This window comes from Caretta caretta, chromosome 1, assembly GCF_965140235.1.
Source record: "Caretta caretta isolate rCarCar2 chromosome 1, rCarCar1.hap1, whole genome shotgun sequence".
Taxonomy (NCBI): Eukaryota; Metazoa; Chordata; order Testudines; family Cheloniidae; genus Caretta; species Caretta caretta.
This window is the reverse complement of record NC_134206.1, coordinates 243951770-243968366: the sequence shown is the minus strand read 5'-3', so window position 1 is coordinate 243968366 and position 16597 is coordinate 243951770. Positions and strand designations below refer to the sequence as shown.

At 41.0% G+C, this 16597-nt stretch overlaps 1 protein-coding gene across 15 annotated transcripts in view; it reads left to right on the top strand.

Moving 5' to 3' along the window:
- The window catches only part of WNK1 (WNK lysine deficient protein kinase 1), a 171945-nt gene that overhangs the window by 70435 nt on the left and 84913 nt on the right, over positions 1-16597 (top strand). For all 15 annotated transcript variants that reach the window (XM_075122443.1, XM_048828871.2, XM_048828839.2 and 12 more), the window contains exons 3-4: positions 461-681; positions 2654-2811. In XM_075122443.1, the coding sequence (XP_074978544.1) occupies positions 461-681; positions 2654-2811 (379 nt within the window). The remainder of the gene's footprint in view (positions 1-460; positions 682-2653; positions 2812-16597) is intronic.

The following is a 16597-nucleotide window of genomic DNA, read 5'->3' as shown; positions in this document are numbered from 1 at the left end:
CTCTTCTGAAAGTTTTAAAGAACTGCAGTCCTGCCTGTCAGCAGGACCAGACTAATGTAGCTGTCTAAAAGACAGCATGAAATCTATTTGAGTCACAGCTGTTGCTGTCCACCCTTGCCAAGGAGGGGAATGATGAGTGGATCTGCAGAGCCAGAGTCACCATTCCTGTCCTGCCTATCTCCAAAAACCTGCTTGCTGCTTCCATAGCTTATAGCTCTGCAGCCAATAGGGAGCGCTGACACTCTGTCATGGAATGGTACTGTTCCAGAGCATTCAGTACACTGAAAGTGGACCATTCAATGTAATAAGTAGGCCACGTATAAATTGTAGTATACTCTCTAGATTACTAGATTCAGTTCTGTACATTAGTTGTTTTTATATGTTAATAGAATTAATGGTGAAAACATAGCAAATGAACCTGAAATATATGTTCCCTTTTTTACTCTGTTCTTTTTCTCAGGTATTTGAAAAGGTTTAAAGTGATGAAAATCAAAGTACTAAGAAGTTGGTGCCGTCAGATATTGAAGGGCTTGCAGTTTCTGCACACACGCACTCCTCCCATTATCCACCGGGACCTAAAATGTGACAACATTTTCATCACTGGCCCCACTGGATCAGTCAAGATAGGAGACCTGGGTCTGGCAACCCTGAAACGAGCTTCCTTTGCCAAGAGTGTGATAGGTAAGCCTATATTGTTTTTGGAGGCTGGTAGACCCAGTCTACTTACTTGGAAACTTGACCCTCCCAGCAGAAATTTCACTCAAGTACTCTTCTTAAAGTACCTGATCTGAGCTCAGAAAAGTGATACTGGTTTTGCTTCGGAGTTGTGGGGCTCATTCTGCTGTACTGATTAAATATCTTTTTTGTTGCAGGGTTTTGATATCTGTGCTCCTAGTATTTGGTTACAATCTGTGGAAGCATTTTGGGAATATAGGCTTATTATGTTGCCCCCCAGGGCTTAGTTGAACACTGTTGATAAAACCACTGTAGCTGGATTATGGGGTATTAAACTGATTTAAATCTGAAATTGTATTTATTGCCAGTTTGTTTGATGGGTGCACACAAAGTAGTTTTGGTGACAGAGGTCTCCCTTTCTATCAATAATATATCTTGATACCTATCTTAGCATCTAGCCACATACCCAAATCTGCTAGGTTGTCAATCTAACATTGTAGAGTATCCTATTTTAGTTTGAGCTAGTTTGAAACTGACAAACTAAACATTGGATTATCCAGGAAAATTGGTTTTATCAACTTTTGTTCTTATAGTCTGCATTATATTCAGACTAACAAGGGAGCAAGGTGGTCCTTTTCAATGTGCTGCTAACACTGATTTAGTGTCAATATAGTTTATTAAAATACAGCAAACTTATATTGCTGAATGGTCCTATACCTGTTCTCCTGAATACACTGTTGACATAAGTTTGCAGATGTTTTGCATGCTGTCACTATTAAAATGTTTCCTGCTTCCTGACCAGGGTAGTATTTAAATATTGATAAAAGTGGAAAAATATACAATGGCAATATATAAAATTTCCTTACAAAACACGCCCGTACCATGTTAGTTTTCTGCTTTGAGCTTCAATCATATCACTTTGTGTTCTTGCTAACAATTGTTAGCCTATGGCTAATTGGATATAATTGACTTCTGGATTATGGGTTTTGGGGAAGGATTAGGGAAGCTAGGTTGACTGATCTTCAAACAGTCTTAAATCTGGTTAGTTTGCAGGAAATAGTTCACTGCTTAAATTCTTGCATCTCTGACTTGGAGGAGCCCTGATCATACAGTGCTATCTCTTCACTTGTGGAGAGTGTGCTGTGATTGAGGGTTAGGGGGCAGTGCATCTTCTGCAAACTATTTACATTGGGACTTGTTGAATCTCACGCTCTGTGCCTGTAACTCAATCTCTCTGTATTTCTAAGTATTTTTTTGCCTGTAGGATGTTCCTCACTATTGCCTGTATCTGCAGTAGGCCTATAAAATATACTGCAGGTGAGAAGGTAAGTATGTGAAGAAAAGGGCTCTGGTGAGTGGCCTTTGCAGAAAATTACTTTTATTCATTCCTTATGAAGCTCTATATCTGTAGTGACTGGGTTTTTCATTGCAAGGCCTTTTCTGAACAGTTCCACTTCAAAAAGTAAATGGAGTGTTACAGGTCAGAGACTAGCTGTGGGCTCTTACCAGTACTACTTTTTTGCAGCAGAGGGCGGATAGGTATGTGGAAACAAGCCTCATTGCCTCCTTTCTTACAGGGAGGAAAGGTAAGTGTGTCTAACTTTACCTAGTATTTGGTTTGCAGTCTTGCTAGTCTTTTACTTTTTTTCTCCATATGTCTTCAATTTGATCTTCATCTCCTGATCCAATTTTTATTGTAGCCAAAGTTTCCCATTTCTGCCCTTATGTTGAGTAACATATGTGAAAAGCAGTCAAAATATGGACCCTTTCATCTCATTTCTTACAAAGGCCTTGCAGTGGGACACCCGTGGGGTACATTGATGCAACAGAGTGACTAAGGGTTTCCTCCCTCTTCTTTTTGCCTCCACTTTCTCTTCTCTCACAGGTCTGCCCATCCACTTCCTCCTGCGGTGAGTAACGCCAGCAGCCTCTGCTCGCTTTGAGACATTTAGAGTCTGAATCGTTCTTTTAATTTAAGGTACCCCAGAGTTCATGGCACCCGAGATGTATGAGGAGAAATACGATGAATCCGTTGATGTATATGCTTTTGGGATGTGTATGCTTGAGATGGCCACGTCTGAATATCCTTATTCTGAGTGCCAAAATGCTGCGCAGATCTACCGTCGAGTAACCAGCGTAAGTCTCCCATACCTCCCTGCTGATTCGAGAGCTGGTGCTACTGCTAACAAAGGAAGCTGGATAGCTTCATACTGTGCAAGAAGTAAAAAAGGCAAGCTGACACATCTTTAGGTGAAAATGTAGAAGTTACTTTGCTTAGCCCAACCTACGGAAATGCTAGAAGTGTGTGAACAGTGCTCAAAGGAAAATCACTTACAGGACTTAATATGTTATTAGAAATCAGATCTTTAATACACAGTCTGTTGATATCCTACATTCAGGTAAAACTACATAACAAGGTACTATATCAAAGTAAAACTCACTCCAATATCACAGGATATTTTCTGACCCATTACAATTTTGTGCTTTTGCCTTGGAAGAGTAGTTTGAAACTTCCGTCTATGGAATAAACAAACTTGGGTCACAAATCTAGGAAACTCTGGATTAACTGACTGCCAATGCAGATCCTCATATGTTTATTTTTATGAGTCATTGTAAGTTAATACTTTACTGCATCCTAAATTGCCTTTGGCTACTTTGCTGTTCGGCCACTTTTCATAGTTACCCACTGGAAATCTTTTACATTATCAGCAGGTAAGTAGCTCACAGAATGAAGTGAAAAAAAGATGCCGAATGGAGTGCTTGTAAAAATGTCACTGGACCAAGCTAGGGAGGTTTTTGTTTTCCCTAGACATTCAGATGGTGATATTTGAATAGTCTGAGCCACCTGCCTTGGCACCAAATCAAGAGTGTAATTTTGAGTAGTTGGGAATGATAGGACCTCCAATTAAATCTGTGTCAGTGGTGGCTTTTTTTAAATATAATGTTGTGAAATAGTTGAAGGTCTCCTAATGAGGATGATACTGCTGTCTTGCAGCATGCTGGATAAGTAATCAGTCTTCAGAGCTAAATATTCAGAAAAATAAGAATGAGGTGGTGATAGTAACCCTCAGAATTGGAATTTCTGGCATCTATAACTTGTCTGTCTGTTTCTTGACTGATTTTTGAAAAAAAATTAACTTCCAGTTGGAAGTAGAGAACCTTGTTTGCCAACAGATGATTTCATTATCTACTGGTGGGAACCCAAGAAGTTTCCATATGTTTTCTTGTTAACCTTGTGGAATGGCTTTAGGGGTGACGATTTGTGAATGAAGTGCTTAGCTTTGGATGGAACACCAATACAGTCCATGTTCCTAATGCCTCACAATCTTAACAGGTGGATAGTGAGAAGACAAAATTGACTAGGAAATAATGTGCAGTATCTTTTTGATCTATATCATTTCAATTGCTCCTTCTCACCTGAAGTACCTAAGATTTATGAGGGCACTTCCAATTTGTCTTTTTTCCATCTGGCCTGTCATGTGGCCAGCAAGTGTTAATGTATGTCATATAGCAGTAACCCTCCCTCCTTCTCCTCCCCCCGCCAAGAGGGTTTGGTGTCCTTTTTTGAAGGATTGGTTTATTTGGAGACACTCACAAGACTGTGCCAATTAAGCAATGCAGGAGATACCAGAATTGTTTGATTTGCTTGGTCTTGTAGTAAAGTGGGGAGTGGGGGAAAAGTACCTTCATTGCATTCCCTTAGGTCCTAGCCAGAATACACATTGCCTTGGATGTGAGCCTGTGGGTGAGAAGATCTCCTGGATGACCTGCTCAGTGCAGAATGACCTGCTTCCTAAGGGAGATGGCTGCACATAAACACCCTCAAAGTGTACTGGCTAATATAGGGAACGTATGTGTTAAATGCAAAACTGTGGCTGTAGTTGTGGTTATGAACCACCTGGGTTTCTTTTTTGTACTGTCTTGCTAAGGGAGCCCTGACCTTTTTGTTCTCTTGGGTGGAGGCAATAGTCAGTAAGACCCTACATGTTTTCTGACACTAACTGTACAGCAGACTGCTTATGTTTATCTAAGACATTTCCAAGAGTGATTACCAAAACAAGTACTGCAGCAAATCCCCGAAAATGCGGAATTCCTGTTGTAGACCGAACCACCAAGAAATTCAATACCAAGTACTCTCTTATCAGTGGATACCCAAACACTGCAGTCCCAGACACTGCAGCACTGACATGGGATGCATTTACTATTCCTTGGAATTTCCACTGGGCTTCACATTCCTCCTCTGTCACTTACATTAATGCTCTAAGGGTATATCTGCACTGCAGTTTGAGGCTTCTGTTTTTGCTAGCTCCGATTGAGCTGGCATGGGTATGTCTACCTAAGATGGAAATTTCTTTAATCCTAATTACCTGGTGAAGATGGAGTTGGTAGGCAGACCTGCTAATGCTCACCCAATACCTAAGAATTTCTCCCCCCTTACATCAAGATTTTCCATAGCCAAACCAGGTGCCCTAGGTCTCTACCTGGTTCATAACAGAACACTGCTGCAGGAGTTTGGGATTTGCATTTGGGTGGCCCAAACGATGCTGTACCCATGAAAAATGCCTCTGTTGCTTTATATTAGAGGGTTTTTTTTTAAACTTGTGTGAGGATTTCCTGCCTAAGTTGGGATTCTGGTCTATCTTGAGTATCCTACTGAAATTTTCGGTCAATAGCCAGCTCAGCTCTTTTAGGATTTAAGTCTTTGTGCTAAACTTTTTAAGGCCTTATTAGTAGGGGACCTCTTATGCTAGTTATACTTTGAGTGGCATAACTTTGCCCTCTAGCTAGCTCTATATTGCCTCTAATTAGTTGGAAGAGGTTTTCCTCAATTTTGTGAACCTCCCTTTGAACCTCATCTCTGATTTGTGGTTCTTTTATCCACAAGGTAGTTTTTGAATAGCAATCAACTCAACCAGGAGCATGGGAGAGCTCTCTGCTCTTTCCAGTCTTCCTCCATCTTTAATCTTTAATGATGACAGGGTGCTTCTGTGCATCTGTCCTAGCTTTTACAGGAAAGCCTGTCCCCATTTCAGCTAACCACGATATTTCCTTGGGAGTTTTGGTCCCAATCTAGAACATGAAGGGAAAAGCCTGCTGCTACCCACTGGATTTCAAGAGCAGACCTCCTCTGTACTTAGATCAGAAATATTCAGGGGAATGGACAGTCATTTCCTTTCTCTTTTTCAGGGTTCAAAGAAAGACCTCGGGCAGCCAGATTCATTATGGATAAGGCTAAGCTTTTGTCACGGTTATTTTTAGTAAAAGTCACGGACAGGTCACTGGCAATAAACAAAACATTCACAGAAGCCATGATCTGTCTGACTTGCTGCTGCGGGTCCATGGTTTCCCCTGCCACCATGGTAGCTGGGAGCTGCGTGGTTCTCTCCCCCCAGTCCCTGCAACCCTGAGTAAGGCCACCTGAGGAGGCTGTTGCTTGTTGCTGGAACCCTGTCAGGGCCCCGCTGGCTGCCAACTCCAGTCCTGCAGTCCCAGGGGCTGAAGCAGAAAACGTCACGGGAGGTCTCTGGAAGTCACAGATTCTGTGATGTCTGACAAATGTAGACTTAATCATGGATAATTTAGTTTAATCAGATGCAGACTCTAGAAGGCCTACAAACCCTCAGAATTTCGCTGGCCAGTATCAATTAAAGCTCAGTCTGCCAGAGCCATGAATCATAGAATATCAGAGTTGGAAGGGACCTCAGGAGGTCATCTAATCCAACCCCCTGCTCAAAGCAGGACCAGTCCCCAATGTTTGCCCCAGATCCCTAAATGGCCCCCTCAAGGATTGAACTCACAATCCTGGGTTTAGCAGGCCAATGCTCAAACCACTGAGCTATCCCTCCCCCCCATCATCTGGGCTGGAGAGGGGAGATGGCAATAGACAAGCTTTGTAGAGCTGTAACCTGGTGTTCCCTGTGCTCTCACTCTCTCCATGCACAAATTATGCAGGTGGTTGTGGACCCAGCCCTTGCTTGCAGGATATTTAGAGCAGGGCTTCCCCGAGAAGCTTTCTTCATGGGGAGCAGCTGAAGGGTTTGGAGGTTTCTATTCCTCCTTCCCCTGCTCCTTTGCTCTCAAGCTCCCTCTTAAAGTTGAGCCTGGAATCTTTTGTTCTCCTTCCCTACTCTGGGTTTTCAGTTAGATAGTGCTTTCCAGAATCTAGTATGTGTATGCTGTCGGACTGATCTACAGCAAGGCATGTTCTCGTTTGCTGGGTAACTTGCTTTCTGTGGCTCAGTTGAAACAGAGCCATGGACTCTCATCCTACCAGGCTTTCCAAGTTCAAGCATTGTTAAGGAGATAGAGCGGGCAATTGGCAAGCATCACTCTGGAAAAGTGGAGGGGGGGAGCCCTCAAGGTGGGCAAATCCTTAATTGCTCAACATGTCAGAGCAAGTGAGGAGGAAGAGCCAAATCAAGCACCGAAAGCAAATTAGCTGGTAAGTGAGAATATACCTCTGACCCAGTGGACAAAATCACTTCAGATGGGGTTTTGTCTGTAACCCGCTTGGACAAGCGAGAGTATTAAATGAAAACTTGAACACCAACCCAAGTTGTACCCAGGCTACTGTTAGTTTCTCAGTTACCGTGTGCTACTGAGTGGACAGCAAGCATGCTTAGTTTGCTCTTCCAGCATATCTTTCTGGTTTTGCTTCTCCTTGGTTTAATTAGATCTCACTCCTACGTATCTAAGAATGCCAAGAAGAAAACAAATGCTCTGCTTGTGTAGCAGCTCTGTCAGTAATTCTTCTATGCCAGACTTCTGAACTAGTGGCTATGTTTAATTTTTAAAGACCATCTGCTTTGCCAGACCCGCAGTTGTCAAGTAATGAAAGAATTTCACACGTTGAAATGTATCAGACCTGGGTAGACCCTTTATGAACTTTAAACAAGAAATTATTTCAGCAGTGTGGTTCTCCTGTTTTGTTTAGGGTTTTTTTGCCTCCCAGATGTGGCATCCCTGGAGCTAAATCTCCATATCCGCTCTCAATCACTATTTTGGGCCTTTGCTTGCCTCTCATTTATCTCCTATGCTATATGCAAGATTGATTTAACTGAACCCAGTTTCTGACAGGGATGGTCTCTAAGGAAGTTTGATAGTCAAGATGTTGTGCCAGAATATCACTAAACTACTGCTAACCTTCTTTGCTTTTTCTTTTCCTCAAAGTTTTTTCATATAGTATTTGAGGAAAACAAACTGGACATATATCTGCCTCTTGTGGGCCTAAAGCTAGTTGCTAACGTGACATTCATTTCACCCTCAAAACTATTTCTTCCAAGCCCTAAAAAGTCCTGGCTGAGAACATACAGAAGTTCCTGTGATGGGTTCCCCTGCAAGGTGCAGCCTGGAACTGGGGTACCACTGAGCCCCTGGCCCACCAGCCTGGGCTCCCGCTCACACTGTACTGCCGTGACAAGCCACGGAGCCATCCAGCCTGCACTTTCACCAGCATACATACAGGTAGGGGGACACCCAACTGCAGTTACAAGCAAGCTCTATGACCAGCCCCTGCATGGGAAAGCTATACCCAGCTCCGAGGCATGCAACCCCTCTGGAGTATAATCCCAAAATTATACTGTCTTGCGCTGCACAGGGGACTGTACAGTATAAGCTCATAAAATTTGCCTCCTCCCTCAATGTGGAGAGGAATATCAACAGCCTTTTGCCCCTGAGTTATGATTCCCACACTGATTTTAGATAAAGCAAAAACAAGTTTATTAACTACAAAAGATAGATTTTAAGTGACTATAAGTGATAGCAAGCAGATCAAAGCAGATTACTTAGCAAATAAACAAAAAATGCAAACTAAACTTAATATCCTAAATAGGGTATGAATAGCAGATTCTCACCCTAAGAGATGATACAAGCAGGCTGTAGATTCTTTAGGGGCAAGCTGCACTTTACAGCTTGGAATCCCCAGGTGTGTGTTTCACAGGCTAAAAATCCCTTTAGCCTGGGTCCAGCACTTCCCCCAGTTCAGTCTTTTTTCCTCAGATGTTTCCAGGAGTCCTCTTGGGTGGGGAGTGAAGAACACCAGATGTCACTCCCCGCATTAAGCTTTTGCATATGGTAAGAACCCTTTGTTTCAAAGCTTAGTTCCCAGACCAGTCTGTGGAAAAACACTGACATCCCAAGATGGAGTCTAGAGACATGCAGTCACATCACAGGTCTTTGAAGAGTCATAGCAGCCATTACTTGGAGGCCATCTGTAGTGTTCTCAGGAAGGTTCCCCAGGTGGGAGATAAGCTTCTCTTAAGGCCTATTGTTTTTTTCCTAATGACTCATTGCCCTGAGTAGGCCCTTCCCCACTCACTATCTAGACTGAAAACATCTTGTCTCGTGTAACCTGTGTAACTAAATTTGAGATAGATATATAGTCAATATTCATAACTTCAGATACAAAAATGATACATGCATACAAACAGAATAATCATATTCAGCAAATCATAATCTTTCCAATGACATCTCACATGACTTGTCTTGCATAAAATACATTATGATGTCATAATTATATCACAATATCACTGTGAAGAATATGGGGTGCAGAGTCACAGTTCCTTTAAAGTAGATTGTGCTATAGTTAACTGTGCTGAATAATCGAGGAAGACGAGCTATCCTCCAAGATCTAGGTAAGTGCATGTATATCCTTCTGAAGAAATTCTAGAAATTATTTTGTTCCCACTAAGGCATGGGCTGTGCACCAGCTGCTGTTGCTGTGGAGACTTAGGTTGAGTTTTTTTGCAATGTTGTGGAGGAATGCCCTCTCGGGGCGAGGTTGGTTGAGGGGTGGAGAAATCCGTGTTAGCGTGCGTTACATTTGGGCACTTTTTGAAAAGTGAAATTAGTTTGGTCCCATCCTCGTCTCTAGTGGACACTCTGCCATGACATACAGCTTTCACACAATTCTGTACGGATGACACCATTCCCAATTTCTGTTTGGGAAGGTCTGGAACTGGAATAGGAATGCTGTGTGTCATTACTGAGCTTCTTTGGTAGAGAGAGAGACACAAGTGAAACAACTTGGATGGCACTTGGCGCTTTTGTTCTTGACCAAGAAAAAGTCAGCTTAATGCAAACTAAAATTCATTTAATCGCTTTAAATTAGAGATGGAAAGAAAAAGACTGGGATGAAATTAACTTCTGTTGTTGCATTGTGCTATATAGGCAGTAAGAATTAAAGGTGGAAGAAGCAGGAGCAGAAGTACCTAAGACACTAATTTGTGATCCTGTTGCACAGAAGTTATAGGAAAATTAGCCACCTTTTAAGAAGTGTGCACTGATTTTCCTTCAACTACAAACATGAGAGCTGTGCAGAAGCTGGAGTGACCTTGCAAAGGTATAAAGATCAGGAAAAATAACTTTGCAAGATGAAGGCTTAGTTTCTCTCCCACTCACCTCCCAATACATTTTTATTTGTGCAACCTGGTTCAGTGCAACAAGTAGAGTAACCCACATGCTACTTCAGAAGGGAACAGGACTCCTGGAGCTAGAATTGCAGGCATGCCAGCTTTTTATATCTTCTGTTGAAGTCTTTGCAAAATCTGAACTCCAAGTATTACTGAGAGTGGTAGCAGACTCTGTGTTTGTGAAAGAGAACTTGCAGCTGCTTAGAGGATTCAGTTACTTCTCAAAGGACACTCTGTCCTTGAGCTTCCTGCGTTGTTGTTCACCTTGAAAATTCATATGCCCTCAGCTAAGTGTTTTAGGTATTTGTCATCACATGTCCATTTTGTGTACTCCAGGTTTCATTAAGTTAGTCAGTGTTTTCATCTCTAAAGTGGCCTTACGAGTTTGGAAGGCTTCAGTATTCCATGTGGGAGACCAAGGGCTGATTGTGTAAGACTTGATTACATTTTATAGACAGCCTGTTGAAATGTTCATCACCAACTTGAAATAAAATAAAATCTGGTTTACAGACCTGAGTTCATGCTCTAGGATCCACTAATAGAAGAGTACTGTATGCATAGAAGACCAGGGGCTTTGTTCTGGTGTAGAGTCATAGGTCCTTGGTGCTATAACAGCTGGGTGGAGAAGGACCATGAAAGTAGGGACAGCAATGAAAAGTGGGCCATTTCCCTGGCTGGTGGGGAGCAGCATAGCTCCTTGGTTTGCGTTTGGTATTGTCAGTTCCAACTTAATGTCCTAGTTCCTCTAACAGTGGCCCATTTTTCTCTGGATAGATGAACATTGCCTAAACATGGATCATACTAGTGAAGTAAATTCTGGGTAGTGAAAATGAAGACTTGTCCCTGTGCTACACCTTGGTAGTGAAACTAATAGTGTGAATCATGTTTAAAATGAGTTTGACTAACAAGGTTTGGCTGCGTTAACTTTAGACAGTCAGTGTTAAACCTGGTTGTAAAACGCTTCTTAAAAATAGCTGTGGATGGTGTAAGTGGCCAGGCAAAGAAATGGTTTAAGCCGTTTTTAAGGCTATTTAAGTTGACTGATTCCGCTGACTGTTCAGGGTTTTCAAATCCAGTCCTGCGTGGTAGTGGTTTTGGAGTAGCTCACTGAATGGAGAGTAAAATTGACTCCCTAGGCCTACCATTAGATTATAAAATACTCCGTAGAGCACATAGGAGGTACATGGTTATATGTCTTCCTCTTTGTTTTCTACTCTTTACTAGACCCCTTTATTTTTTTTGTTGTGGTGGTGCCCCATGGCCCAGTCAAGATATGTGCCGTTACAAAAGCTCAGAGGGAAAGCTACTCCCTGAAGATGTGATGGGGAGGAAAAGGGCCAGTCACTTCTTTGAGTTGATTCTTTTCTGAAAAGCAACTGTAACACACAGATCTTTATAAGACTGCTTTTAATGACTCCAAGTGTACCCATGTTACAAGTCAAAATGTCTCATCAGTGCCTGGCCTGTAAACTCAGCCAGATGTCAAAGATTCAACTTGAGTTCTTTTTGGCTCATGTACCACAACTACTAGATTGCGTGGACCAATTTTGCCCTAAATTACACCAGTGCAGTACTACGAAAAATTACTTTACAGCAGCCAAAGCTGTGCTAAAAACCTCATATACCAGATAAGGTGCTTCCCTGTACAAAAGAGCATAAATCTGGAGATGGGATATGACCTATATGACCTACATGAGGGAAAACAAAACAAGAAGGGGCTTTGGATTGTGCTACATAAATAGTCATAGGGAGACTACTGAATTATTAAAAACTTGGGCTAAAATTTACTAATTAAGTGCCTAAAGCAAGATTCCTAAACCTATATTAAAGCAACTTTAAAGAAGTGGCCTGATTTTCAGAGTGCTGAGTAATCCAGGTTTCTTTGCACTTAATGGGAGTTTCAGGTGTCCAACACCTTTGAAAATCAGGCTGCTTTGAGGTAGGAGGCTAATTTTAGGCACGCATGTTCCAAAAATTTTGTTCATAAGCTGTGCAGCCCTTCTGTCTTCATAACAGAACTGCACAAGTGTGAGCCGGATATCTTCACTGTGGCTGCAAAGGTGTAAGTGAGGACAGTATTTGGCCCTGCAGTTGGAAGATAACGCTTCCAATGGGGTGAGCCAGAAGAAAAGGCAGCTTGGCTCTCTCAGTGCTAATAGAAATAAGTAATTAAATTGTTTTTGTTACTGGAATCACCAGAATGAGTACAGCTCCTCCTATAAGTTCTTGTTGTACTTCTGTAACATAATTAGTTTCTCCCACCAAGCCACACAATTTTCTGATAAATTCATAATGCTAAATATTCAGCCATATGGAAGTTGCAAGGCATAACTTCAGTTTGTAATTTACATAATGTCCTAATGCCAGTGCAAATAATGAATGTCATTCTCATAATCCTTGGTAACAGCCTTTATTGATGAGCGCTGCAAAATCATATATTCAGTAACTTCCAGATCAGATTAATATTTTTCTAAATTAACTCCTTAAAGCAGTTGAGATCAAACCAGTGTAATTCACACAGCAAATGTCTGTTTTATCCTAAGAGTAATATCTTTGGACTTGAAAAATCTGATGTTGCCAGTCTTTTGGTTTCATGTATCTTCTATGGCTCTACTATAAATAAACATCAAGTATAGACCGTTCAGTTTTTAAGAGATTGTTCATATTGTGGAGTAGAATGGGTATTTTCTGGTTTTTGAGCACCAAGTAATCTTATTCCCCAAATTAGTAAAATTTATAATTGAGAGAAACAAGAAAAGGTAAGCCAGATGTTAATAGTTGCCTCTTAATACCAATTCAGGGAAGTGTTTCCCACTGTTTGCCATTCCTTAGGAGACTCTACAGTTTAAAAACAAGCAAAACAATGACGATCATCTGTTTATTTTATTAAAGGAAAAGAGAAAAACGACACAGACAAGCAATAATAATTACTTCAGCTGCAATCCCTTCTGTGTGTCTGGTGAGCTCTTAATAGAGACTATACCTTTGAAAGTGGGCCCATTTCAGTTGGGTCAGTCTTCTTTTGGTGAGTTAAGACCAAAGTATATTTTTTCCCCAAATTGATAGTTAATCCTGTCTAAGGATTAAGTGGTCTACACTTAAAACTTAGGCTGAGATAGCTGTGTCGCTCAGGGATGTGAAAAACCTACACCCCTGAATTCTGTGGTTATGTTGACCTAACCCCTAGTGTAGATGCAGCTAGGTCAACGGAAGAATGCTTCTGTTGACCTAGCCCCCATTACTCAGGGAGGTTGTGTCCCTAGAGTGATGTGAGAAATCCCTTCCATCACTGTAGCCTGTGTCTACGCTGTGGAGTTATGTAGGCATAGCTGTGGTGCCATAGGTATGCTGCTGTAGTCCCCATAGTGTAGACATGGCCTCAGTGTATCATAGATCACTAAAACCACATATAGATGGGCGAAGGAGGGTTGGTAAATCCTGTTTGGTATAGCGTGGATAGACTGAACTGTTTATAAATAGGCAATGGTAAGTAGTCCTAATTAGGTCCTATGAAACTAAAGAAATTATTTAAATTCAGTTTCATGAACGAAGCTATTCAGGGAGCTGTCTTGAGACAGGGATGTTAGGATATAGATATTCAGGCCTGTCTGTAAAGGCCTATACTCTAAGAATTTAGGTGTATTCTTCTCACTTGGCTAGTGATAGAGGTATAAAAGAAAGAATCAAAACCACTGTCTGCCAGTGTAAGGGCCTTCTCTTACTGTGACAGTTTGTGGCCCTGTGCTTAGGCTCAGGCCTTTGGCTAAGCAGCAGAGGCAGCCATAAGCTGGGAAGCGACCGGTCACATCCTCACATTCCAAACTAGTCACATTGAAATAAGGTGCTATTGGGCTGTTAGGCACTATCAGGACAGGATTGTATTCCTATCACCTCCAGAGAAAGGGAAGTGCCTAGAAAATGTAAAAGGAAACTTAGTTTGATAGCATCCTGTCTGGCAAGAACTCACTTATCAATAGCTGGGATGTGAAATCCTCACTTCTGTATTGTTTTGTCATTATAGTTCCCACTTTGCTATTGTTTGTCTGTATAATCTCTGTCTGGTTCTCTGATTGTTCCTGTCTACTGTATAATTAATTTTGCTGGGTGTAAACTAATTAAGGTGGTGGGATATAATTGGTTACATAATCATGTTACAATATGTTAGGATTGGTTAGTTAAATTTCAGGAAAATGATTGGTTAAGGTATAGCTAAGCAGAACTCAAGTTTTACTATATAATCTGTAGTCAATGAGGAAGTGACTGGGTGTGGGTGGGGGTGGGCATGTGGGTGTGTGAGATGGGAACAGGGAATGGGGGTAAGAAAATTGGAATCATGTTTTGCTAAAGGGGGAAATGGGAACAGGGAATGGGAGTAAGGAAGTTGGAATCATGTTTGGCTAAGGGCAGGAATGGGAACAGGGACACAGGTGTAAGGCTTTGTGGTGTCAGAGCTGGGAAGGAGGATACTAAGGAAGGAAACTGGAATCATGCTTGCTGGAAGTTCACCCCAATAAACATCGAATTGTTTGCACCTTTGGACTTCGGGTATTGTTGCTCTCTGTTCATGCGAGAAGGACCAGGGAAGTAAGTGGGTGAAGGAATAAGCCCCCTAACAAGGGAAACAAATGAATATTAAGAATCTTACGTTCTAAATTTAAATCCCACTACTTACCTCTGTTTACTAAGGCCAGCTTGTTTCCTAACTAGGGATACATAAACCAATCATTAATTTTAAATAATCATGATTAACAGGAGAAACTGTTACTATCTTATTACAATCGCATTTCAAAATTAAAATCATTACAAACATTTTAAATCTAATCCCTTGGCAATGCTTTTACAAATTTCATCTTCCCCATGATGCTGAAGAAACCACTCTGAACTAGAAGGTTGTTGCTTCTTGATGCTGTCCTGGACTCCTTTTTGTTGCAGTTTGCTTTCTTTCAGAGATCAATAAAATTAGCTGTGAGGAGGCCTATATAGTTGAGGGATGGGAGCAGAGTATGCTGCTGGTTGGTAAATTCAGAGATATTTTGTATTCTTTCCTTGTTTCACTGAAGGAGGAAAACCCCCGTTCTGGAGTCTGACAAGATTAAAAAATTAGCTGCTGTCATACCTTCTGGGCTCAACACTTTGTGGGTTGATCATGGCAGCATCTTTAGCACAAAATATGCAATCTGTTAATACATACGCCACATGCTATAACTGCTCTTCTTGATGGTTATTTTACCTTTGTGGCAGGAAGTTCTCAAAACATCTTTAAAATTAGTTTTAACTTTTTCTTCTATTCAATCCATTTTCTGAGAGCCTTTGAGTTTCATCAGGGTTTAAAAGAAGTTGAAATTCTGCTTCAAATGGATCCAAACACGCTTATATTTTATATAAGGTTTTAGCTCCCAAAATAGTCTCTCTTTAAGAATTAAGTTTAATCATTAATTTTAAATAGTCATGTCAGTAGGCATTCTCTGAACAGGCTTGGGAGGGGTGATTCTTGTCTTTCTAAATTTGGTAAGGAAGTTGCTTAAGCATTGCCAAATAATGAATTCATTTTCCAATTAATATAAATATTCTGTACTTAGATGGCTTCTGTTATTAATAAACAATTGTAGCAAGGTCACCGGATTCTGTGTTGGTATATAAAAATCTTACCATTTGCACAGAAAGCTGCTACATTAAATGTTTGTGTTTAGAAATAACATTTTGAAAATACACATCTTGATGCCCTCTTAAGTATTCAAGGAATTGCAAGCTTTTCACCTTGAAGGGGAAACATAAATTGAGAGGTTACTAAGGTCTTCTACAAAACATTTCCAACTACCAACTATTTTACTTCCAGAATTCTTTTGTAAAAGGAAGGGGTTTGTGAAAAGGCCTATGGCTGTTGATAACTCAGTCCATCCCTAAACTTTCCTACAAGATATGTTATTTGAGATACAAATCTGGTATAGAGATGAGTTTTATCTTGTACCAGAGGGGTTTGGTCATTGATCAGACAGGTTATAGCTAACTGCAATTCAAGGAGTGATTGCAGCTTAGGTAAACGTACTTGCACTAGCTTTACCTGTGTTAGTATGGCTAAAATAGCAGTATAGATGTGATGGTTCTACAAGCATGCTGCGGACCCTGGGGACCTGCTTGGGTTGCTGAAGCCCATGCTACAACATTTACATCACTGTTTTTAGTCATGTGAGCACAGGTAAGTATGTCTGAACTGCAACTGCACCTGGGATTATAGTGTAGACATACTCACAATCTCGCTTGTCTGCTAACCTTTCTGACCAAAATGGTCCTGGGACTTAAGATCTGCTATTTGCAGTACATTCATATCTTGCAATTAAAATCTTCTCGCAAAACGTACCATGAAATAAAATAACACAGAAAATAAAGTAAAATAGAAGTTATAAAAACTGTATTTCAGAATCTGTGTAACCAGGTTTTATGGATTGTGGGGATGTGTTATTGATACCGTGGAAGTCTGTCATGTTGACGGAAAACTGAAATCCTAGAGATTT